Source organism: Chaetodon auriga, chromosome 19, assembly GCF_051107435.1.
Source record: "Chaetodon auriga isolate fChaAug3 chromosome 19, fChaAug3.hap1, whole genome shotgun sequence".
NCBI lineage: Eukaryota > Metazoa > Chordata > Actinopteri > Chaetodontiformes > Chaetodontidae > Chaetodon > Chaetodon auriga.
In genome coordinates this window covers 13,460,221-13,483,824 of record NC_135092.1, presented here as the reverse complement: position 1 = coordinate 13,483,824, position 23,604 = coordinate 13,460,221, and the positions used below count along the sequence as shown (strand labels likewise).

Sequence of the window (23,604 nt, the reverse complement as noted above, 5' to 3'; positions counted from 1 at the left end):
GGTGATAGCACATCATTTTTTACTTGGATTATTGCTGTCTCAGTGCGAGTGGTGTGACGGCAAATTGGAAGATGTCTTGGACTGAGAAAGCAAGTAAGACATGGACTTGTATTAGTCACACGGAGCAGTGGATTTTGTCCCAGTTCATCAGCTCTGATTATTTCAGACCACTTCAGCTGATCTCAGACTCCCTCGAAAATGATGTAATACCTGCTACATTGAAAGAGAGCCAGGAGCAAAAGATAACTACAATGAGTGATTCAAAATTTTCCGGTGACGACATCTTAAAAAACAGGTGCCAGGCTGCTTGCGGGCTATTTATTCCCCATTTACAACATCTTTGTTTTAGTTTCATTTCTTTAGTTTGCTTCTACGAAAGGACAATGAATTGAGCCTGTGCTGTATGGAGATTCGTGGGCAGACAGTGATGGGTGGTGAAAAGGGGTTTGATTTGTTGTACAGTTTGCAGAGCAAAGCTGTCGGTTCAGCACGGAGTGTCTCTCTGCCTGCTGCTGCATACAGTGTTCATGCACCTTCCTGTCCCTCCATTCGCCATCCCTTGCCCTTTATTATGCTGCACATGGGTGACACAGGACTGAACTAGTGCGGGCTTCTCTATGCTCCAGCTGCATCTGCTTGTGAGCCCACAGGGAATGGTGTGTGTGTGTGTGTGTGTGTGTGTGTGTGTGTGTGTGTCTGTGCATGTGTGTGCTCTGCCTGTGCGCCAAGGCTGCCAGAAAATATTGGTAGAGCACAGGGATTGCAGGGCTCTGCACTTACCTAAGCCATTCACAGCCTCAGCATCACACAGTTGATTCAGCACCTCGCTAATAGCGCACACATTAACTGCAGCACAGAACAGAGGAGGAGTGCAGTAATGAGAGGGAGCCCGGCGTTTATTGCTCCTCAGTGTGTGTGTGTGTGTGTGTGTGTGTGTGTGTGGACGTGTGAGAGAACGTCTGTGTTGAGCAAATGTGTGCACGGTGCGTCTAGTGTGTGTTTGTGAGAGAAAGAGAAATAGAGGCAGAGAGAGTGAGAGAGGGAGGCAGAGAGAGAGGGAGAGATAGAGAGAGAGCGGACGTGTGCTAGTGAGAGCTGGGAGGAAGGATGGCTGCTCACGTTTGAACTGCCTCAGATGCTCAAAGGAAGAGTCAAGGCAAAAATTCAGCAGAGGCAGAGAAACACACGTCTCACTGGGGGACGCATCTTGTTCATCATTTGTGGGGAAGCAGAAAAGATTTGGCAATGCCTGCTGAAGTGAAAGAGGTAAGTGTGTGGTGGAATGGCTCTATTTGCTCTGTACCCTCCCTCATTTTTTTTTTGCCTATCAGTTTTTTTTTTTCCTCCTGCAGAGAACTGTAGCCCTCCACAGCTTTGCATTCTGCCTCTGTCATGATGAATGAAGGAGGCATCAATCGCTTCACCTCCTTGTCTCTCACTCCTGTTCGTTGCAGTCTCCTTGTGTGCATGGGGACATGATGGTAACGTCTTCATCAAGTGTGTGTGTGTGTGTCACTGTGTGTGTGTGTGTGTGTGCGTGTGTGTGTGTGTGCGCGTACACACGCATGGCTGGGCATGTGTGCAAATGCATAGGCAGGCTTATAAGGGGGATAATCTTTGATTGCATTATGAGGAGAGGTTGTCCCTCCAGGGGGAAAATGCTGCACACACTCTGGTAAGTGTATTGCCATGATGTATCAGAGAGACATTAAATCTGACCATGCAGCATTTAACTATTTGAGGATCAGAGCATAACCAGGCTCCAAATAGAAACTTTGAGAACGCATATCCCTTCCTTGCTTCCTTGTCATGGACCAGGTTGGTTGGATTATGGCTAAATAAGATGGATTGCATAATGGACGAGGGTGTTTCTGCAGGGAACAAGTCTTAAATGAGAAGAGTCTTTTAATGCATCTGTCGTTTCAGTGCTGTTCTGATTCTCAATGTACAGTGACACATTCTGTAAATTTACAGTGAGCATCAGTGATTCAACAGATAGTGGAGGGCAGATGAGTTGTGACAAAGTTGTGACTAATGTCTTCTGACATCAGTGGGCTGATGTCATGTTTTATTATCCAGTGGAAGCATTACTCTTTCAATCCCACACTTTGATATAGACAAACTGCCTGTTAAGCTTAATTTATTCTCAAGTTTGACCACTGCGAAATGACTTTGCCCCACTGATTTAACTGCAATTGAGAGTGTCCATTTTTCAAATCATCCCTCCTTTTTGAAATGACAAGTTTGAATCGTGGCTTGTGGCTGTTGTGCCCTTGAGCTGGTCACCAAAATCTGAACTCACTCAGCATTAGATCAGACTCCGTGCCTCCCAAAATAATACCCCGGCTGCAGCTGGCCTCAATACTGAGAGTTGACGGGAACAAGATGCTAATCATGTCATTCTGTCTCCTGCATCGCTGCACCTAACATCTATATACCATACCTCGCTTTTCTTTTTCTTTTTTTTTTAAGCTAAGTCAGATTCAGAAGCATCATCTCGACCTATTTGGCTCTGTGAGCACACTTAGTTAGTGATGGTGCAGTGAGTTATTTAAATGAGCTTTGACTCACAGAGGCCTGGCCTTCCCTGGAGCTTGAATCAGACGGGGACAGCACACAGGCCCCTGTCCAGCCTATTATCGTCCTCCAAATCCTTAATCAAGCTGTCTGTAGAGGACAGTAGTACCCCGTCTGTCTTTTGGCCAGGCGTTCATTTAACGCTGCCTAACAATATCCAATCAACCTACCCCAGAGGTGATCAAGCCAGGATCATCTCCCTGCTGCCAATTTCTCCTGTGCGACCCTTTCATCTCCTCGTCCCTCTGACACATTTTGTACATGGATATGAGGGGGCTCTTGTGTTTGGCGAGGTGTTTGAAAAGCGAATCAAGCTCTCTCCCTCCACATTCACTCAGCTGTTCTCTGCAGCCTGATTTAATGCAGTGGAGTTGAGTTCTCAGCACTTGTTCGGTTTAGTGCCGCAGCCTCAGAAAGAAGAGAGTTTGGGGAGATTTAACAGCTTATTTTCCTTATTATTTTTTTTCATCTCAGCACATCATTCAGCATATTGTGTCTGTGCTCTTGAGTGATACATATCAGGTGAGATTATACGCATTTGTGTCATATTTCTTGGAATGAAAATTGATTTTGAGAGAAGATAAGCAACTCAAATAGTAAAATGTGCCATAAATCATGAAGTGGAATTGATTTTCCACAATGTTACCTTTTAATTAGACTATACTGTAACTATAGCAGAATATTCTTTACCAATCAAATGCTTTGATGGGTTGTTTTTGCTGATGTTTGTCCTTGATAGGGAAATTCAACTGCTGTAATCAGAAGGCCTTCAAGACTGAAAAAGGTGTATCAGATAATCAGATATTGATTGACATCATCAGAGCGGCGAAGCAAATTCTTGTAGGCGTACCAAAATGGATGTGAAGTTTGCAAGAAAATCAGCATAAAATGTGTTTACAGTCAAACTGCCTCCAGTTCTTTCTCAGACCAAGATGCTGAATAATTAATCCACTCCAGTTAATGAAACCCATTTTGTTGAAAAGAAAAGAGAATTTAAGTTCTACTCGAAATAAACAAGTGGAAATTACAGAAATATCCACATGTTGTACGGCAGCAGCAGCTGGGTTACTGATTCAATGGCGGTAAATCAGGACTCACACCAAATATTTTGGTCAATAACAGACAGCTTGCATCAAGTGCCATCACAATGTGGCTTCATTTTGTCAAGGGGCCAGTTTTCATACATGCTTACATGACACAGTGGGTAATGTTGACATATGTTTAGAGGCATTACAGCATAAACATATGTCTATGAAATGGCCAGTTTCACCAAAAGTGAAAGGTCTGCTCTTGGGTATATTGAAAAAAGCAGATAAAATGAACAACTACCAGTCATTTTAATGCTCATTTTGGCCAATGCGGACACAGATAACAATACAGATATTGCTTCATCTCGTGTGCGATGTTCCCACCAGTCGAGGTGACCTACTAAACTGTAACTGAGACACCGGGTGCAGATCTGAAAAACACTGCTTTACCCCGTTCTGATTTATTACCAAACACTGCACTGTTTGTGTTTACTTTTTTGCTGCAACCTCTTCATTTTTGTTCCACAGCAGTCTGATCGGTGAAAGAGGTTGCCTGTCAGTTTTTGTACACATCAAGCAGAAGTAAACCAGCTCCCTGAAATCATTAAAAAAAGTTGACGATAACTTCATGCATTTAAAGCTGGCTTGTAGCAAACTGAAAAAGGAACTGAGCGTGAAACTTCAGGAATTATGAATGAAATAAACTCTCTGGCGCAGATGTAATTAACAAATCAATCATACATACATATATCAAATAATTTCTACTTGTAAAACCAACAAGATACTTTAAAGCAATTATTATCTGATAGAGATAACTGATATATTGTGCATCCTGGAGAGCGCACAGGGATATGACACCTGAGAAACCAGATTGCCCAATTAAATTACAGAGAAAATATCTACACATATATTAGTTTAATTCAAAAATATGTGTGCATAGTAGCATTTTGTGTCACGAATTCAACCATTCATGTTTCAAATTATAGGAATTATATGATAATGGAGTGGAAACGAGTTGAGCTCTCAACACTGCCTCTGCTTGCAACCCATCATCAAGTGTGGCCTCTTTATCATTTGAAGACAGCCTTAATGACATGGTGTGCTGTCATGGCGCTGTATAATGTTAACATTATGTACATAATACACACAGATGATGCTGGAGTGGTGCTGTGCAGTGACAGTAACTTACTTGTTGCTGTCTGTGTGGTTTAGGAGCAGAGTTCAGAGGGGCCTCCTCCACTTTCTCTGTCCCAGGAGGCTAAAGAGGCGACTCTGGATAACCCGTCCACCAATGACGAGCTGGACACGCCCACCTCCATCGCCTCCGTGATGACCTCAACCAACGAGAGCTCCACAGAGACCGACACCCCGCAGCAGACAGACACTGAGGTTCATCACTTTTTGTTTGGTCACACTTTGTCACCACCTTCTGACTCCTTACAGTTTGTCGTAACAGTTTTGGATTGATTGGCAAAGATTTTAAAAAGTATAAAGGCCACTAAAGAAAACTCTTGTGGCCACTTTCTCCACAATAAGTTAAGCAATGATAAATTCGTTTTTCAACTTACTGTACAAAAAGTGACAAAATACAAAGAACTGAAAAGACTCATGGGGATGTGTCTGGGAATCTGTTCATTTTGTTTTACATTTCATGTAAAAGAATAAATTAAAAGCCTTTTTAGTTTTTTTTTTTTCTCCCTAAATAAGCAGTTACTTTCCTCTTATGTTCCTTATTCATCTGTTCAGTTGTACTTGAATTATCAGGTTAAGAGCCATTTGCCTCTTGAGATTTTGTAGATCCTCTTGAAACTTCCTCTGATAACTTTTTTTCTTTTTTATCCATTAACATCAAAATTTGTTTTTGGTAATATAAAAATACATGGATCCTACAGGAAAATCTTAACAGACGCATGCATGAAACCGCCCGTACAGATACTGTAAAGTTCCCTTCAACAGATGGGGCTATAGCACTGAGTTTCGGTTACTCTGACTGACAGAGAAAGAAACTGCCCTCTGGGGGCAATGGCACCGTGAAATTTAATGCAATTAGTTTCTATTTCATTGAGTTGCTACATATTTACATGCTTTTGTGCTTAAAGTAACAGCTTTTGCTGACACTCTGCTAGGAAAGAGGAGTTAAAATTAAAATCAATTTTCTAAACCAGACAATTAAATTTCCTACAATTTACTCTGCTTCTAAAGTGGCTGGACCTCAAGTTGTTTAATCAGAGTACAATCTACGCTCATTTTCAACGAGGGGGATTTCATTATTCTTTGGCAGGAAAGAAGAATTCATTATTTACTGGTGGCTCGGAAAGCCGGGGAACCGCTGAAATGATGATGATTGAGCATCACTATGAGAAATGAGCTGGGGTGGGCTGTACAGTTTAGATGAGCGATAAGCATACGCTGCAGGTAACAGAAACATATTTGGTCTATTCTGAGCAAATTAAGACCAAATAGTTCCTGCTCTGACTGTAAACACACCCATTTGATGGCATTTAATGTCAAAGAGGATACCGCAGACCTTTCAGACTTATGGGATTTTAAAGACTTTTGAGATAATGGCTGTGTTGCATCAATCATTGTAGGAGTCCAAGGCTGTGGAACAAGAAGGTGAACAGGTCCCCAGTGAGAGCCAAGAGTCCTCAGAGACACAGCAGGAGAACCTGACATTGGACACACCTGAGCTCACATCGACTCCAGAGGTTCAAGATAACACCCCAACTGAGCAACCGAATCCTGACACAAACACTGAACCCTCTGAGTCTGTCACACCGACCACAGCAACCACAGCGCCCCCCCAACCTGAGGTGGTACCGCAATCTTGTGACCCTCAGCCAGTGAACCCAGATAGGCAGAGCAGAGTGTACACCATCCCTGACAGCTACAGAGGCATTGGCGGTGACTTATGTGCAGGGTATGGAAGCCTGTCCCGCGCCACTCTCCACAGCTACTGGCCCTCCAAGAACTTCCAGGCGGGGGCTCACTACACCTTACCCTTCCTCAGGGACAGCTACGCTCCTGCAGGCCTCAGCAGCCACGCAGAGGAGGAAGGACTCATTGAGCGGGGAGAAAACCCTCTGGACATGAAGACTGACCATCCAGCTGCCAGTTACCCAACACTGGGGGGAATCCACCAGTTCAGGCCAATTACCACCATGGAGCTCCTCAGGGAGCCCTCCAGGACCAGGTAAGGGGACAGTACATTAGATCAAACTTTAGTGATCGCACAGGGAAGACTTTGTAAATGGGGTATTACAAATTGAGATGCTGTGCCAAACATAAATTAAAACAAATCTTTGTTGTATTAATTTCATTCCATCAGTTATATTTTACACAAAAAAGCTTATTTTGTGCCAGTGATATGATACCCCTTTTAAGGCTTTGAATAATAAGATGGAAAACTAAAACAAAACCATCTAAACATCAGTGTTTCTCCATGCACAGTGCCAAATTTGAAAAATAATCAGACAGAGATTCAGAGATCTGGCACCAGGCTAATCACAAATGGATCAAGAATAGTGTAAAGAAAGCAGGTCAGTGTATGTGTGTTGTCCAACGTACTGCCATCGTAACGAACAGATCCAAGCAATGTTCAAAATTGGCTAATTTTATCACAGAGGACCTGCTGTGGTAATAATACATATCAAACTTTGCTGCTGCACAGCCAGTAGTCACCTCTATCCTGTTCCTGTAAGTCAGTCTGGACAATAGAAAGACAGGCGGACAGCAGTTAAGCAGCAGCTGGTATCAATCAGGAATGGCAGCCTGCTGCAAAGTCGATAAATAAGGAGGTTTCACCTGTTATTGCCTGCCAGAAGCGTATCCTTAGCCCATATAAAGTGACAGAGCTGTTTGCAAAAGATACAAGCAACTCACTTATGCTGTTAAACTTACCGGAGCCCAATTTATTAGACTCAGAAACCTGTTGAATACAGAAGGAATACTTCAACATTTTGGGAAATATCCCTATTCTTGCTGCTGATTAGGTTGAGAAGATCAATATCACAGTCATATCTATCAGTTAGTTATAAGGCTAAAACCGGGAGATGTTTACCATAGCTTAGCACGAAACCTGGAAGTATAGGAAAACACCTAATCTGGTGCTGTACAGAGGCAATAAATTCCCCTGGAGTGTCCAGAATATCACTGCTGTGCCAGGAAATAGTGCAGCAGATAACCCCACTGTAAAACCACAACCTGCTTACAGTCTGTAGGTTACAATAAGCTAATTGGCTGCTATTTAGTAGTATCAGTCTTCTTTCCTAACTCAGCAACAAAGTGGATTAGTGTATTCCCCAAACTACTGATTAACAGTGATCCAAATCTTAAAATTCAAGATTGATGGTTGTGTCTTTTTGACTTTGTCTGTGTCTTCAGAGGTGGCTATGATGATGCCTTCATGGCCCAGCTGGAGGGGAATCTGAATCCCTTCTTCCAGGCCATGTGCCGAGCACAGACCCTGCAGTTCCCCCACAAACGCAGCAGCATGGTCAGCCTGGACAGCATCCGCAGAGACCCGCGCTGGAGAGACCCCAACCTGCATGAGGTGATCTCGATGCTCAGCCACCCAATGGACCCAGTCAAGTCCAATGCTGCCGCCTATTTACAGCACCTGTGTTATGAGAATGACCGAATCAAGCAAGAGGTGCGCCAGCTGAACGGGGTGCCAATGCTGGTGGAATTACTGGACCACCCTAAAGCTGAGGTCCACCGTAAGGCCTGTGGTGCTTTGCGCAACATATCCTACGGAAAAGACCACAATAACAAAATGGCCATCAAGAACTGTGATGGCATCCAAGCTTTAGTCAGGCTACTGAGGAAGTGTAGCAGCATGGAAGTCAAAGAGTTAGTCACAGGTAGAGTTCAATTCCTGACTCATCCTGGAGCCATAACCTGCAGTCCTTCATCTTATTTCTACAGCTTTTGCATTCTTTTCCATGCAGGCACTCTGTGGAACCTCTCCTCACATGAGCCGCTGAAGATGATCGTCATCAATAACGGGCTTCAGACGCTGAACGATGAGATCATCATCCCGCACTCAGGCTGGAGGAAAGACTCGAGCGACCCCTCCAAACTTCTGAGTGCTGAGTGGACCACAGTCTTCAAGAACACCTCTGGATGTCTGAGGTAACCTTGACTGTTGTCATGGAACAAATGGACAAACAGCTCCTAAAGGCAGACTTTATGATGGACTGATATCTTGCAGCTTTGCTAATTAAGTTGTTTCTGCAGGAATGTCAGCTCAGATGGGGCGGAGGCCAGGCAGAGGTTGAGGGAGTGTGAGGGGCTGGTGGATGCGCTGCTTCATGCCCTTCAGTCAGCTGTTGTCAACAAGGACACTGACAATAAGGTCGCTGTTGTCATTTCCTCTCGACCTAAATTTAGCTGCTTTCGCAAAAAATTCAAATGTTGATGTATTTTTCTCAACATTGATAAAGGCACCTTTCAAATTCTGATAGCAAAAGTTTTTTTGTTCTTAGAAGGCGAGACAATCTTGGTAATCTTGGTCTTAGGCAAAATAAGGAGAACTGCTGCTTTAATGATACTATTAGTGTGTATGGTAATTAAATGTTATGCAATAGTTGAAGTATGGACAAGGTTCTCTAAAGTCAGTGAATTCCTTGGAAGACAAAGAATTAGTTGGTGTAAAAACACCCTGTATTAACTCCTCCTGCTGTATGACTATCTGTATAACATCTTTGATTGACAGCTTCTCTCACTGTCCTCCATTCAGTCTGTGGAGAACTGCGTCTGCATCCTGCGAAACCTGTCCTATCATGTTCACAAAGAAATACCAGGAACGGAGCGATTTCAGGAACCCCATGCCCATCATCTGTTGAGGTCAGTCGGGCACCAGAAGAAGAAGAACGAGCCCGACTGTTACGGAGGGAAAAGACCCAAAGGTTGGTCTGTGATCGTACATGGTTGTATTATTTCAGTTTGGGGTGCTCTGATTGAAAACACTGATTTTCATCTCTGGTAAAGCAACCATCATCCCCTTTCTAGATATCTACAGTATCTTATTGTTGCTTGAGATACAGAAGATACCTGCAGCAATTAACACTGCAAATTAAGATGTTAATACACTGTCTTTGAGATTTGAGTCTGAAAGGGGCTAAAAATAGCAGCGTTTCTGCAGCTCACACTACTCAGATGCACTGATTTCCCTGATTTTCTGAAGGTTTTCCAGTTTTTAAATGAAAACTTATCTCATTCTTTGTTTTGATTCCTTCTCCCTCTCCTCCCATGACACTCAAATACTCAAATAAATAATTACACTTTTTACAGTACATAATCTACCAGTGTCTCTGTAAACCAACCATTTTCTCTGGTTGAACATTTTCATTTACTTTGAGCATGTCTTGCCTTTGACCATGGGTTTCATATTTCTTGGCCCCTTTTCCATTGGGAACCTGAATATTTCATAACCCCACACGTGTGGGAGCTGCTGATATAGTTTGCTCTGCAGGAGGAGTGTAAGGTTTCAAAAGCTTGTTGACTGCACACTATGTTACATCAGTTACAAAAACTGTTTAACAAGTGAGGAAGTTTTAAACTTGGAAAAATGTTTGCAAGTGATGTATAAACCATTTAAAAGCCAATTTGAATTATAACCTATATACAGTAATTAACAGGCTGCAGCTGTTTGTGCTGCAGGAAACAACTTAATGAAGAAACAACAGAGTTTAGAGTCGGAGTTAATTGTCATTTAAAGTTTTATGGCTTTTCACCAATGCTAACCTTTCAGCTAATTGCACAAAATTGACAAATGCCTCTCTGAGCCAAACATTAACTTGATACTGTCAATTCCCCAGTGTCACATGGAGCTACTCTGTGCTTTCTGCCACTCTGTCCTTTTCCAGCATAATCTAATCTTTGGCGTTGTTCTTTCTTCTTTTGCCTTTGGCCGTTTTCATCAGAGGAGTGGTTCAATCAAGGTCAGTCTGCTCGTTTCTCGTGAATATTTACATGACAGTAATGTTGTGATTTGACAGTACATTGAATTTGTTGACATTGTCTGTTAGTGCACTGATATAATGAAAACTGGTGCTTTTGTTTGTGTGCATGTATGTGTCTGTGATGTACAGGTTGGAAAAATGGATTTATGGACAGAAAATACGGTACATTGGATTTACCAAAACGTACAGAACAAATGAAAGGTATATGCTGAAAAATGTAATATCAACTTCACATAAAACATTACATTTTAAATTGATCACAAATACTGGCTGCAGTATGTGACTTAGAGTGATGTTTGGAAAGAAGTAGGATATACATCAATCTTAATAATACATTAAAGGAAGATAAACTGTGAAGAGCTTCCATCGTATACCATCATCAGCTATAATCAAGCATCAGTACCTGCTTTCTGTGTTATGGTATTTGCTTGGTATGCATGACGGTGGTATGGCCCAAAAGATAATTCATTCAAATGCAAAGCCACACATCAGCACCCGCATCACTTGAGAGGAGTTTCATTACTAAAACAAAATGAGAGACTGATAGCATTTTTATCTGGCCAAATCTAGAGGAGGAACATTTCCTCTGGCAGACACAGGCTCAAGATTCCTCATGACCCATGGACACTGATATATCTTTATTTGGTACCTTTTATATAGCCTTATGGCTGTTCTTAGCCACAAATGCATTCTATATATAGACACTGTGGGAAAAGTTGCAATAGTACTGTGGGGTTGAGCACTGTACTGTATATGCTGCTGTTAGAACAGAGATCAGAGCTAAGCTGATGCCTCCCACACTCCAGCCAGTGAATGCAAATTAGAATGACAAGCATGCTATGGTCCCAGGTCAGCTTTATACTACTTGTCAGCCATCCAGCAGTCTCCACTGGCTCAGTACAAAAAAACCTCTGCAGGAGCCTGACAGAGTTGTAATTTTCTTGTGTAGAGAGTTTAATTAAATTCATCTGCATGTTTTCCAACTGACCAGCCTACCTTCTGACCTAAACAAGCATAGATAGAAGACATTGTGGAACAATGTAAACATATTTGCACTCATACAATCCTGATGCCAAAAAAAGGATGCTGTGTTAAACATAAAACAGAATGTGATAATTTGCTAATCCTTTTCTCATGTGCCCAACTGAAAGCAGCATCATGATGTATAGATAGCATCATGATTGGGTATGAATGGGGCATCCTCTGAAGGCTCCGTCGCTTGATTGATGATTGGCTTCATCATCAATGACACCGATACCATCTAAGTCTTTAGCCACTGATGGTCATGCATGTGTTTGACCACAGCTTGAACGTCATCCTGGACTTTCTCTGCCTGTCTTGCTAAAGGGTTGGAGCTGCTGTACCAGCCGGAGGTGGTGAGGCTCTACCTCTCCCTTCTCACCTGCAGTCACAACCACAACACCCTGGAGGCGGCTGCAGGAGCACTGCAGAACCTCGCTGCGGGACACTGGGCTGTGAGTGGAGGGAATAGCTGCTAGTTCATGACTTCACACTGGAGTTGTGATTTGGAGTGTATCCCAAACAAAAAAATGGCAAAAAAAATGGTGTATTAAACTTTGAATTGATGCAAGTATCAAGTGACACTTTGTTTGCTCATTCATAGTTTATCACGTGTATTTGTAGCAGATCTCCATGGCTGCTGTCATAGTGTCCTACTGCCCTTATACACTGTCCATGGAGCAGATCTAGGATTTCTCTCTTGATGACACCATTACTACTTCTCCTTGCTGTTCAGCTTAAGGAGAGGTTTAAAATAGAGCTGCACTGTAAATAAATAACCATCATCAGTTAGATGTGAATGCATCAGTTCAATTTGGGGGGTGGGTTCACCCTGTAAGTCAGTCTGTGCACTGTGCAGGGTCCAACAAGACTCCTCGGGCTCTTCCTGTACAAGGGAGCTTCCATCCCGAAGCTTTTTTCTGAGGCTGCATCAACGTTCAGGTGTGCAGATGTGGGAGATATGGGGTTGATCATCTTAATCTAACTGGATTCTCAAGATTGACTTTGTCAGCAGCCTGCATGATCAAAAATCACTTTTACTGCTGTGTCCCCCGAGCGGATCTATAGGCCTGTCAAATAATGTGCTTTGCCAAGATATAGTGTGCCATGAATGTCACAATAATTTAAGATCAACGTTAAGGCCGCAATCAGATTAAAGGAGTTTTAAAATCCTTAGATTTTGAAATCGAGTTGCATCACACACCAGAGAGCAGTTGAGAGGGTAGGACTCGGCTCTTACTTGTCGTATATTGGCATAGGCAATTTATTTTCACTGTGTGCTTGTGGTGATATGAGTGATTATGTAAAGGTGGAGATATGAGGGGAGCCCCAAAAGCGCGGATACTCTTAAAAACACTTGGTTGGCTGACTTCTCTTAGCTGTCATGTATTTTGGGTTTTCTATCACAGTGGTCCAGCTACATCCGGGCCACAGTGAGAAAAGAGAAAGGGCTGCCTATTCTGGTGGAGCTGCTGCGCTCAGATGTGGACAAAGTGGTGCGAGCCGTGGCTATTGCTCTTCGCAATCTGGCCATGGACAGAAGGAATAAAGACCTAATAGGTACAGGCTTGTAATGCTCATCTGCATAGTCATGCCTCTACACCTTCACACTGACTGTTTTTTCCTACATTGTGTCTGTCATTACAGGGAGCTATGCTTTGAGGGACCTTGTCAGTAACCTTCCATGTGGGCAGCAGCACCCAGCAAAGAATCTTGAGGGAGATACAGTGGTGTCTATTCTGAACACTATCCATGAGATCATCACAGACAGCCCAGAGAATGCCCGAGCTCTCATACAGGGTCATGCTGTGCAGAAACTGGTGGCCATCAACAAGTCAAGGTGCTTAAAATGTCTTTAAGCTAAACTGTAAACTTCATATCTTTACACACAGCATGTACTGTATTCCAGACTAAATAATAGATAGTGTAATTGATTGAACAATAATGATACATTTTGCTGAACAGTCAGATTGTAATTTGAAATCCAAATTAAAGTGTCAGACATTCTCCTTTTTTCAGAAATAAGATGGAAAAAAAAAGAAACTGTGTTGGCTTCATTGTATTTGCTGCTGTGACTGCTTCATATCTGCTTTACTGACCCAGACTAGATGCAATCGCTCATGATATTATAAGCATCATATCCTAGGGCAATCAGAAATGGATTTTAATCAGCAGGACAGTGCTGTCTCAGAGCTGTCCTCTGTTGTTTACCACAATGTCTAACGGTCTGTTGTCAGCCAATCAGCACGGGAGACCAAGGCAGCTTCCCATGTGCTTCAGACAATATGGGCCTACAAGGACCTGAGAAACACTCTGACCAAGGCAGGGTGGACCAAGAGCCACTTTAAGGTATTTTTTGACTATTTTTCAAGAGTAACACATCTTTTATTTTGTTGTGGAATGACTATATAACCCCCTTCATACCAGATAGTAACAGTAGTGATGTGTGTCAAGAAACAACATAGCTATCAAACTAATCACAAACAAATAAAAGTGTGTACAGTCAGCTGTGGGCCACTGAGGAACACGACACAAGACACCTTAGAGGAAATCAATAAATTTAAGCTTTAAGGTTCCTGCTGCATCCAAAAACAAATAAAAGATGTGTTACTGTCCAAGACTGAGCACAAGCCAGTCTAATCAAAACCAATGTAATACCATTTATGAAATTACAACAGCAGGAAAGCATCCAATTTTGGTTGTCATCCAGTAACGTAATCCTTTTTGTCTTTCAAAGCCAACAACTACTGGAGTGACTAAAAAATCCAAGAGTGGAAAACAAGGCAGTGATGACATCACCTTGCCTCTCATGGACAAAAACCAAGGTCAGAAATTCATTGCATGCATTCCGTCAGCAAAATGTTATTAAATCATCATCTAAATGAGACAAGTGTCCTCTAGCTGAGAGAACAAAAAATGCTTTTAAACATACTGTGGTTCTTGTCATGTCAGGGACAAAGAAATGGGCATTTTCAGTTCCAGACCATATTCTTCTGAAACATAGCCTTAAACCAATGATGTGCTGCCAAGGTTATCAGTGCAGGGACTTGGCTTATTAGCCTGAACAGTCTCTCCCAGAGGCAGGGCAGGCTCACGCATCACCAGTCACATTTCATTTGAACGCTACTCCAAAAGGGCACCCACTTTCCCACTTCAAGAGCGACCTCTAGCTTCCAACTAAAACAAGGATTTTCTCTTATGAATTATGAACGTAACTTAAACTCCCTTTGAAATATGAATTTTTAGGGGAATTGGTCTCAAATACTTTCAATTAATTATTTAATTGCTCTGCAGTTTACACTCTTAAAACAGGGGGTTCTATTTGGAACATTTTCAAGTTAAATATGGCACAGTTCAATATAGAGCCAACAAATGAATTAAGTGATTAATTAATTTTTCTTTTCTCATGTCTACAGCTAATATGATTATAATTTCCCTTTGCAGATGTGTATTCCAGCTTAGAGCCAAATGATAGAGTTGGAGATGGAAAAGGACCCGTTGTGGAAAGAGACACTCTACAGGTAATCTGCCATTTTAATGTACTGACTGCATGTAAAAAAAAAACCAAAAAACTAAAAAAAACATGACAGGACATAGGATTTATTTTGCATATAGCCTCATGTGACTTCATTACTTATCCCTAGATACGGCAGATTTTTTTAAAAAAAAAAGTACTTTCCTGTGACTTGTAACTCTCGTTTCTTTCATGCAAATTGAGTAACAATGGCGGTTTGCATATTTCTTGACCCAGGCAACAAGTGAGAGAAAGCACTTCATCAGAGCTGGCAGGCCTGCAGTGGGCCTCATGGATAACAAACCTCCACCACTGGACTCCTGGGTGTAAACATGACTTCACGGCAAGTCAGTTCTAATCCTGTAGAGACACTTTCCACTGGTGAAATGCAGATTTGTACCATTTGATCATTCTTGTACAGAGAAACACATTCAATTAAAACTGATTTCCTTTGTTTACAGGAAATAATGTGCCAAACATTTACAAGTATTTACTATGGAGGATATTTGGAAATAGATTTGATGGATTTTGTCCTTTAAGATGATATACTGTCTGTCTGAAACTCATGATGCATTATGTATGACATCTGAAATAGCCTAAATATGCAAGAATCATGACTCCAAAGAATATATGACATATACGGTTGTAATTTACAGCTACACACGTATGAGACCATTTATAATGCTCCTAGTTTGTGAAGTTATTCAGGCCTCAATTGACATGTGGATCTGTTATTGTCTAACCCCCATGGATTTTGGCCTGAAGAAGATTCTGATATAAAATCATTTTAAAAATATTTTTGGTCAGTCTTTCAGATAATTAGGATTAGGGCTATTGTTGGCCTTGTCATCAAAAACATCCAAATTATGTAGAATTCAGTTCATTCTCGACAAACCTCCCATCAGACTAGATTGTGCGGTCATTAGCAGATCCTCTCTATTCCATTTGTTTTCATGGTAGGCAAAATGGGATTGTAAATGTGTAACAAAGGACTGTTAATATTCTAAATGAAGGTATTTATATTGTAATATTTATTGTAATACCCATGTTATTAATTAAAGGTTATTGATGTGTATTAGCTAATACCGGTATGTGATCCTACATTCAGTACAACTCTGCTTTGCAGTGGTCCTTTTTGCATTGCGATGTTGAATGAAAAATGAAAATAAATGATGTGCATACTTTCTCATTTTTATTTGTGTTCTCTTCTTGTTTTACAGGCTGAATTTTATGCTCTGTTCCATTTTATTGGTGGGTACCTGTGACATTAAAAAGCACCCACTGGGCAGTTAAATGATCCCAATTTTATTTGTTCAGAGGAGTTTTTAATTAATAGATAAAAAAAAATTAATCAGCTGAGGTATTGTTATTGGCAGTGACTTGTGGATATTCCTCTTTCAAATTTCTCTGTGTCATGGTTGAGTTGAAAATGTTAATCATTCATGTTGTTGTCTGGTGTACACGTGTTCACAGCCAGGGCTAATTTCCAGGACTGGTCACACCACACAGAGTACACACAGGTTACAAAATGATAAACATGAGCAACACTTGAGCTATAAACTGACTTGATCAGAATTACAAACGCAACGGTCATGTTAGGCTAAATGTCACTTAGAAACATTTGTTAGCTATATAACAAGTCTGGCACTCAGTTCAATGATATGCATGTTCTCAAACCACTCGCCTAACAGAGGCCACATCTGTGCCAAACTGCAGGTGCACTGGCCAAAAAACACTGAGAAATGTATTTAATTATTCAAGGGAAACAATCCAGAAAACATGCTCAGCTCCCAGCAGTCATAAATTGAAACTAACAAACAGGAATATGTTGGTTTTCCTTTATACAGTCAGACAGGTTTAACAGATATATAGTTATTTGACTCACAGCAATAGTGCTATAGTTACTTTATAGGTAAAATATTTTTTTAACCAATTGTTCATATTACTTCAGATAACCCCAGTATATTCCCAGGTCTTTAAAAAAAAAATGCAGTATTGCAATATACTACATTTTCAGGCATTTTCTACCTCATGTACATCCAGACAAACTGTCAAGCCATTCATGTAACCTCATATCTGCAGCAGCCATAGAGAGTGATTATGAACTTATGAACTTGCATGTTGCACGCTGCCAGTGAGAGGGCTGAAATGTGTTGGCATTAGTCATGTTTTCCTCCTGCAGGCTGCAGACCTCTCTTGCATAAGTGGTGGCATTTTAGACACATGCCTGTACTGTGGGTTCCTATATCTATAGCTTCATGTAAGTGACGATATATATATATGTCCCATATACAATGATGAAGCACCATGGCTGAAATATGTCAAAAAGAGATTTGTGTTAAGTCGCAATAATCTAAAATTGTATATTTTTTAAATGATCTTTCATTACTTTTTTTGTTGTCCTTTAGTTTATTTGTTTAAGTGGGTGTATGTTGAATTGATGGCAGTGATCGCATATGTGAGCTGTCAGGCAGCCATGATTACAAAACCAAACCAGTAATTAGCTAAAAGCATATGCAAATGAAATCAAATCAGCCTCCTCACCACCTAATGACAATGTTTTATTCAGTTTAAGACAAGGAGGCAGAGGTGCAGATATTGAGTCTACACTGGCCTCTTGTGGAGATTGCGAAGCATAAATGGACAATGTTGTTAATTGGTAATTGATTTCCTGCATTAGACAGGGAAGCAGTACACACAAAATCATTTCCATGTTTAATTTGTCCCACATTTTGAGTGAACTTAATTAACTGCAGTAACTTTCTTCTTCTTTCATTAAATTCATCAGCATTCTTTAAAAATAAGATATCATGGTTAAATCTTTTGATTTCAGCATGGTGCAGCAGCAGTGCATAAATCAAATCTCAGGTTAAGCTAAAGTCAAAGTGAGGCAAATGTTTCTAAGTGGTAAAATCAAGAGAAAAGCATACGTCAAAATGAGACAGAATCAGTGGAAATTCTGGAAAGTCATAAGTTCCTGGCGGGGGAGAGAGAGAGGAGGGCCGAGCAGGGCCTTAGTGACATCTCCACACATGTCAGCACAGCACATTGGACAGCACAGCCCTGCCCTCAGAACCAAACCACAAGATCAACAAGGGCAAAGCTGTTGTCTCATTGCCCCCAACAGCAACCTGTTGTCCTTTAACGAAGGAGAGTCCTTCCTCGGAAGGTTGAACAGTTTGCAGGTATCCACAGCAAAGGATCCACCACATCTTCTCCTCTGATGCTCTTTGGATTTAAACCTTTCTTTCACTCAACCATGACCGTTCCAGTCTTCTCCAACCTTGGGTTTATCCGCTCTCTGAATGTCCTGCTTCTGACGTTGACCGGTGTGAGCTTCAGCAGTCCCATCAGGTCTCCTGAGAACCATCACAGGGCATCAGTCGGAAGGGGTGATAATCCTCTACTTGATGCACAGGACTTTCTGAGCCATTTTCTGTCCACAATGAACCTCACAGAGCTGAGGCCCCAGCCCAGGCCCCACGCTGTCCTCAAGGAGCCACCAGAGTACATGCTGGAGCTGTACAACCGATTTGCCCACGACCACACTGCTGTGCCCTCAGCCAACATTGTGCGCAGTTTCAAGAACGAAGGTACAAACTTGATCTTGTTTTACACCACAAAAACCTTGGAAAATGTATATATTGCATAAAATGTTTAAACTTTGTGTTGCATTTTTCTACAATAGCAGGTAAAATTGAAGGATTAGCTTTTAAATCATTGGAATCGTGTTTGACACTCTACAAATTTAATGATTAATATTATATTATGGAAGTCAAAATGCTGTAAATCTTGCATGAAACTGCAGTTGAAGTGTGATTCAAACAAACCAAACACAACTATTACACTAGCCGTGTATTTGATGCAAGGGAACATTTTAAAATCTAACATAGTTTAACTAGAGTTTTGTGCACAGAAACATACAAAATGCATTGAGGCACACTTATTGATATATTTTGATTTCAGATTCCTCCCCATACAGTATAACAGCCAAGGGTGTGAGGATACATCCCCTGCTGTTCAACATCTCAATGCGCCACCATGAGCATATAACAATAGCTGAGCTTCGTCTTTTCACCCTGGTCCAGAAGGCCCAAAGACCACACACTGGCATCGACTGCAAGGTGACCATCTACAAAATACACGAAGGCATTGTTTGGACAAAAGAGGTGGGGAAAGAAGGGAGAAGGAGGGATAAAGAGGAGGTGGTGGAGATGAAGGATTTGGAGGAACTGGTGACAAAGCATATCCATGCCAGAGATAACAGCTGGGTGTCATTTGACCTGACTCATGCGGTTACACTCTGGCTGAAGTCAGGGTGTTCAACTCACAGACTGGAGGTTCATATTGCAAGTTTGGGGTCAGAGGAGGAAGGGGCCACACATGAGGTCACAGAGGAGACTGGGAGGCTGGTTGAGATTGATATCGACCGGAGCTTACAGGGGAAACACAACGCGGTGATGATCGTATTCTCAAACGATCAGAGCAGAGACCACAAACTGGATAAACAAGAGCTCAACCAGGTGATTGAACATGAGAGTGACCTTCCTGAAAACATGGGCCGGAGCCAACAAGCTTTCTGGGGCCATGTTAATCACAACCAGGACGAGCTGGACAAACAGTCTCTCAAGCAACTGCAGTCCAACCTTATCTATGACACGCCTCCCCGAATCCGCCGCAATGTTAAGAACCAGCCATGCAAGAGGACCCCACTCTTTGTGGATTTTAAAGACATTGGCTGGGATAGTTGGATCATCCAGCCTCTGGGCTACGAGGCATACGAGTGCAACGGTGTGTGCAACCCACCTATGACCCCCGAGGTCTCGCCTACCAGACACGCCATGGTGCAGACGCTGCTGAGTGTTAAGAGTCCTGAGAGGGCATCGCGTGCCTGCTGCGTGCCCACTAAGTTGGAGCCAATCTCACTCCTTTATCACGACAACGGAGTGATCACTTTCAACCACAAGTACGAGGGAATGGTAGTGGCAGAGTGCGGCTGTAGATAGTCCTGAAAGTGATGCTATTACACAGAGGCAGAGACTGTGCACTGATGGAGCGAAAGAAATATCATCATCTCAGAAACATCTATCTATCTATCTATCTATCTATCTATCTATCTATCTATCTATCTATCTATCTATCTATCTATCTATCTATCTGTTTTCTCATGTGCTTGTTATCTAAGATCTCATACAGTGGTGTGTGAAAACACGAGCCTAGACTTAGTTGTAAATTAGGGATGGACACAAATCTGTGCTACATGATGTACATTTGTAATTGTATAAAGGTAAATCAGTTTTAGCTTTTCATGTTCGCTTTGGTGCATTTCTTGAATCATCACTGGCAAAACAGTGTATTTCTCAAAACAAGCCTGTAACGTGCTCAAAATGTGAATATGTCGCCTCAGAATGACAAGTCCTTATGGCAAAATGCTTAGCCATTATAAATGTAAGTCTGGTGAAGATTACGGTTTTGATGACTGATTGAAAATACACAAGGCTGCACTTATTCTGTATTGTATAAAATACATACCATCAGTTTCAACAGTACAAAATTACACATTACTGTTTGTGGTAGATTGATTGCAAGAGATTAGACAGGATTCACATTCGTGCCTTTACTGTTTGCAGTGTAATTTGCTGACACAACATGTCATTGCAGTACAGAAAAGACTGTTCTACAGCACAGCATTGCACAAAGGAAAAACAATACAAAACTGTACATGCAGTACCGTCCAGTCTTTCACAGCCCCCGACGTCCCTGCCTGTCAGGCCACACACTCTCACAGCAGGTATCCTCCTCTGCACTGAAGCATGGAAAGAATCTTTTGCAATTTTTCATCCGGCCCTTTGTCATAAATTATACTGCTGTATTGTGCTCTGTCTATACATGTTTTCTGAGTTAAGGTTCATGCACCTGTGAGCTATTTTAGAGAACTGGTTGATCATTGGTTGATCTAAAGCTTCACATCTTCCTTCGTTAGTGAAAGTCAAGATTCACCTCAGAGCATTTCATCAATTCAGGACGCATTTAAAAAAATGTCTAATAGAAATTTATAGAAAATCTGTGAGAGAGATTATGACAGCTGGTTTAACCATTTTGCATGTAATGACTTATGCGAAGAAACTAATGCCTAGATGTTTTGGTGGTTAAGACTATTCAGCAGAGTACCAGTATAATACATTTGTACATAATCATTTGCATGAATGTGCCAAAGCATTTGCGTTAGATGAGCACAAGTGACTAGATGATGTGGAGGTTGAACAAGTAGTTTTGAAAATTCAAATTCTGATCTGAGAAATGTGCAAAAGCGACTGAGAAAAACTGTATTGTTGAATTACTGTAGAATACAAGGCTTTCAAATGAATGCTGCAAATGCTTTTAAACAGTCGGCCATGATTTATTATGACTATTTGCTGATTTTTGTGTGTCAGAATGTTTTTGGATAAGCTCCATGATTCAATGTAAATGACAGTAACAGGCCTTATTCTTGCAAATGTGGCATCGGTGCCATACGACACAGTAACAGACAAAAGAAGAAGAGAAAGGAAAGAAAGTTATGATGAACATCCTGGTAAAAACGTCTCTTCCAACTGTGTCAGATGAAGCGAGCTCCATGTCATTAGGGGCAGCTCAAAAGCTTAAGTACTGCAGCACGACAGCATTGATATCACTTACAATAACAGCCTGCTGGATAATTTGGAAAAATATGTTTGAAACTGCTAAAAGTACAAAAGATGTACCCTGGGTGCAAAGTTTCAAAGTACAGAATCTGACAAAAGTGAAGTTTTCGGTCTGAGTTATTTCAGTGCAGGTGCTGGCTGACTTTTCATCACAGAACTTCCTCAAAACTTCCTTTTTTTTTCCATCTACATTTTGTTCTGGCACAAATTACTTCTAATGCAGAAGCTGAGACGCTCCAGCTCGTCCACACTGTAATGTTCTTTCCAAAAAAAAAAAAAAAAAAATCCAAAAAAAATCTACCTCTTATGGTAGGTCAACAGATTACAATGATTTGCACTATAGTACGCTGTATGTATTTTTCTCTTAAATTCAACTGTAACTGAGCTTTATAAGTAGATATGCATGCTGCAGATTTGTAAATGGTATAATGTGTTTCTGTGTCCTGTGGCATGTCGGAGTCATTGAAATGATTTAAAGAATGTGACATTTTTCCTCTCATTTGCTTGCCAGACTTGCAGAATATCTATTTCCGATGGCTTTTGACCAGGAGAGGATTTTCACGGTGTCTTGGAGCTCTTCGGGGCTTGTCTTGTTTGAAAAATGTACAATTTCTCTTACCTAACATTTCTGTCAACTGCTGTGAAATCTTTCTTTACACCCCCAGCCATTCATACCCTGCTTTTTGGCTCTCACACATACATTAATCTTATTATGGTTGTTAAAATAAAACATCTGAAAACAAATACATTCATTGAGCAATTTGTGATCTCTTGCACACCCTGTTTCATTGTCAGGTACAGCACTCCCCACCTAACAAACTTAATCCCGATCCCTCTAGCGTCACATGCCTGGCGGGCCTCTCTCTGCCCGCTTCCATGCCATAGTGATAACGAGGTGTCAGAGCCTGGAGTCTTGTAGACCGTCACTCAGGATGAGACGCCACTCCAAGTGGCAGCATTTGTGAGAAGGTGGTGTCAGATTCCTGGTCTCCAACGCCAACATGCTCTATTGACACTCCTGCCATCAGGTTGCTCGGTGCCCTCTGAACCCTCCCACTTCCTTTTTCTGACACGGGCATGCTGACGCCCTTATCAAGGCCACAGCAACAGTACAAATGGAAAAAATACATGTCACATCATCACCTAGCTTCTGCTGTTAACAGTCGGAAGCAGATAACAATAATGGAATAACACTGTGGAACTTTCGAACTTAATAGGATCCTCACTCGGCACATAGATTTACATAGGCCAAGTGTGCAGGGCAGAGATATCGACTGGCAGTGAACAAATTGATTCCCCTGTGTGGAGCTTATTTAAAACTGGAATAAAGTGTCAATATATAGAAAATATATCTAAAAGCAGCAAGATGCAATATGCAATGACTGTTCACAATGATCTGTGGCTGTTTTAGCTTGGGAAATGTACCAAAATACTGGGCTGAGGAGGAACTGAATCTTAAATGCCATTAAAAAGACAACGTTGTTGGCCAAATGCCCCTTTCTGATCTGTGGGACACACATTTGCTCTTTTTATTGTCTTTTTTCCAATGTGAAAAAGGTCAAAGACCCTCTCCTGCTGTCCAAAGTATTTTAGACCCTCTCCTCATCATAAGAAGCACAAACTTGAGGATTTTTGGAAAATTTGGTCCCCCTTCATTGCCTAACTGGATGTTCAAATGATAACTCTCCCTTTATCAAACGGCTCTCAGAGGATCAGTCTATAGTAGCTACCGGCCAGATCCCCCTTGAATTCATGTAATTGACGTTCTTTTGATGGCTTGTTTTGTCAGCTTGAGCACTCCAACAGATTCACTGTGT

General features: G+C 41.6%; 2 protein-coding genes across 4 annotated transcripts; both read left to right on the top strand.

Moving 5' to 3' along the window:
- The first annotated feature begins 1,047 nt into the window (after positions 1 to 1,047).
- arvcfa (ARVCF delta catenin family member a) lies at positions 1,048 to 16,298 on the top strand. 3 transcript variants are annotated; one of them, XM_076758775.1, is made up of 17 exons: positions 1,048 to 1,266; positions 4,818 to 4,994; positions 6,197 to 6,798; positions 7,989 to 8,467; positions 8,555 to 8,738; positions 8,844 to 8,961; positions 9,346 to 9,514; positions 10,532 to 10,549; positions 10,700 to 10,771; positions 11,918 to 12,045; positions 13,000 to 13,150; positions 13,238 to 13,430; positions 13,828 to 13,939; positions 14,328 to 14,415; positions 15,035 to 15,111; positions 15,342 to 15,447; positions 15,566 to 15,701. In XM_076758775.1, exons 1-16 carry the CDS (start codon positions 1,246 to 1,248, stop codon positions 15,432 to 15,434), a joined length of 2,682 nt encoding a protein of 893 aa, XP_076614890.1. In that variant the 5' UTR covers positions 1,048 to 1,245; the 3' UTR covers positions 15,435 to 15,447; positions 15,566 to 15,701. The 3 variants fall into 3 exon arrangements, with proteins under 3 accessions (XP_076614890.1, XP_076614889.1, XP_076614891.1); XM_076758774.1 differs by having other exon boundaries at positions 15,342 to 16,298; XM_076758776.1 differs by lacking the exon at positions 10,700 to 10,771 and having other exon boundaries at positions 15,342 to 16,298.
- Positions 16,299 to 18,363: 2,065 nt separating this feature from the next.
- On the top strand, positions 18,364 to 20,110 carry bmp10l (bone morphogenetic protein 10, like). The gene is made up of 2 exons (XM_076758767.1): positions 18,364 to 18,697; positions 19,071 to 20,110. Exons 1-2 carry the CDS (start codon positions 18,364 to 18,366, stop codon positions 20,108 to 20,110), a joined length of 1,374 nt encoding a protein of 457 aa, XP_076614882.1.
- Positions 20,111 to 23,604: the final 3,494 nt, after the last annotated feature.

What these genes read in the sequence shown, in the direction of transcription:
- arvcfa (XM_076758774.1), top strand. Translation starts at nt 1,246, where the DNA reads ATGCCTGCTGAAGTGAAAGAG. An exon ending in TCGCTGCGGGACACTGGGCT is followed by an intron (nt 12,046 to 12,999) that starts GTGAGTGGAGGG and finishes TTTCTATCACAG; the next exon opens with TGGTCCAGCTACATCCGGGC. An exon ending in GTGGCCATCAACAAGTCAAG is followed by an intron (nt 13,431 to 13,827) that starts GTGCTTAAAATG and finishes GTCTGTTGTCAG; the next exon opens with CCAATCAGCACGGGAGACCA.
- bmp10l (XM_076758767.1), top strand. Translation starts at nt 18,364, where the DNA reads ATGACCGTTCCAGTCTTCTCCAACCTTGGGTTTATCCGCTCTCTGAAT. An exon ending in GCGCAGTTTCAAGAACGAAG is followed by an intron (nt 18,698 to 19,070) that starts GTACAAACTTGA and finishes TTTTGATTTCAG; the next exon opens with ATTCCTCCCCATACAGTATA.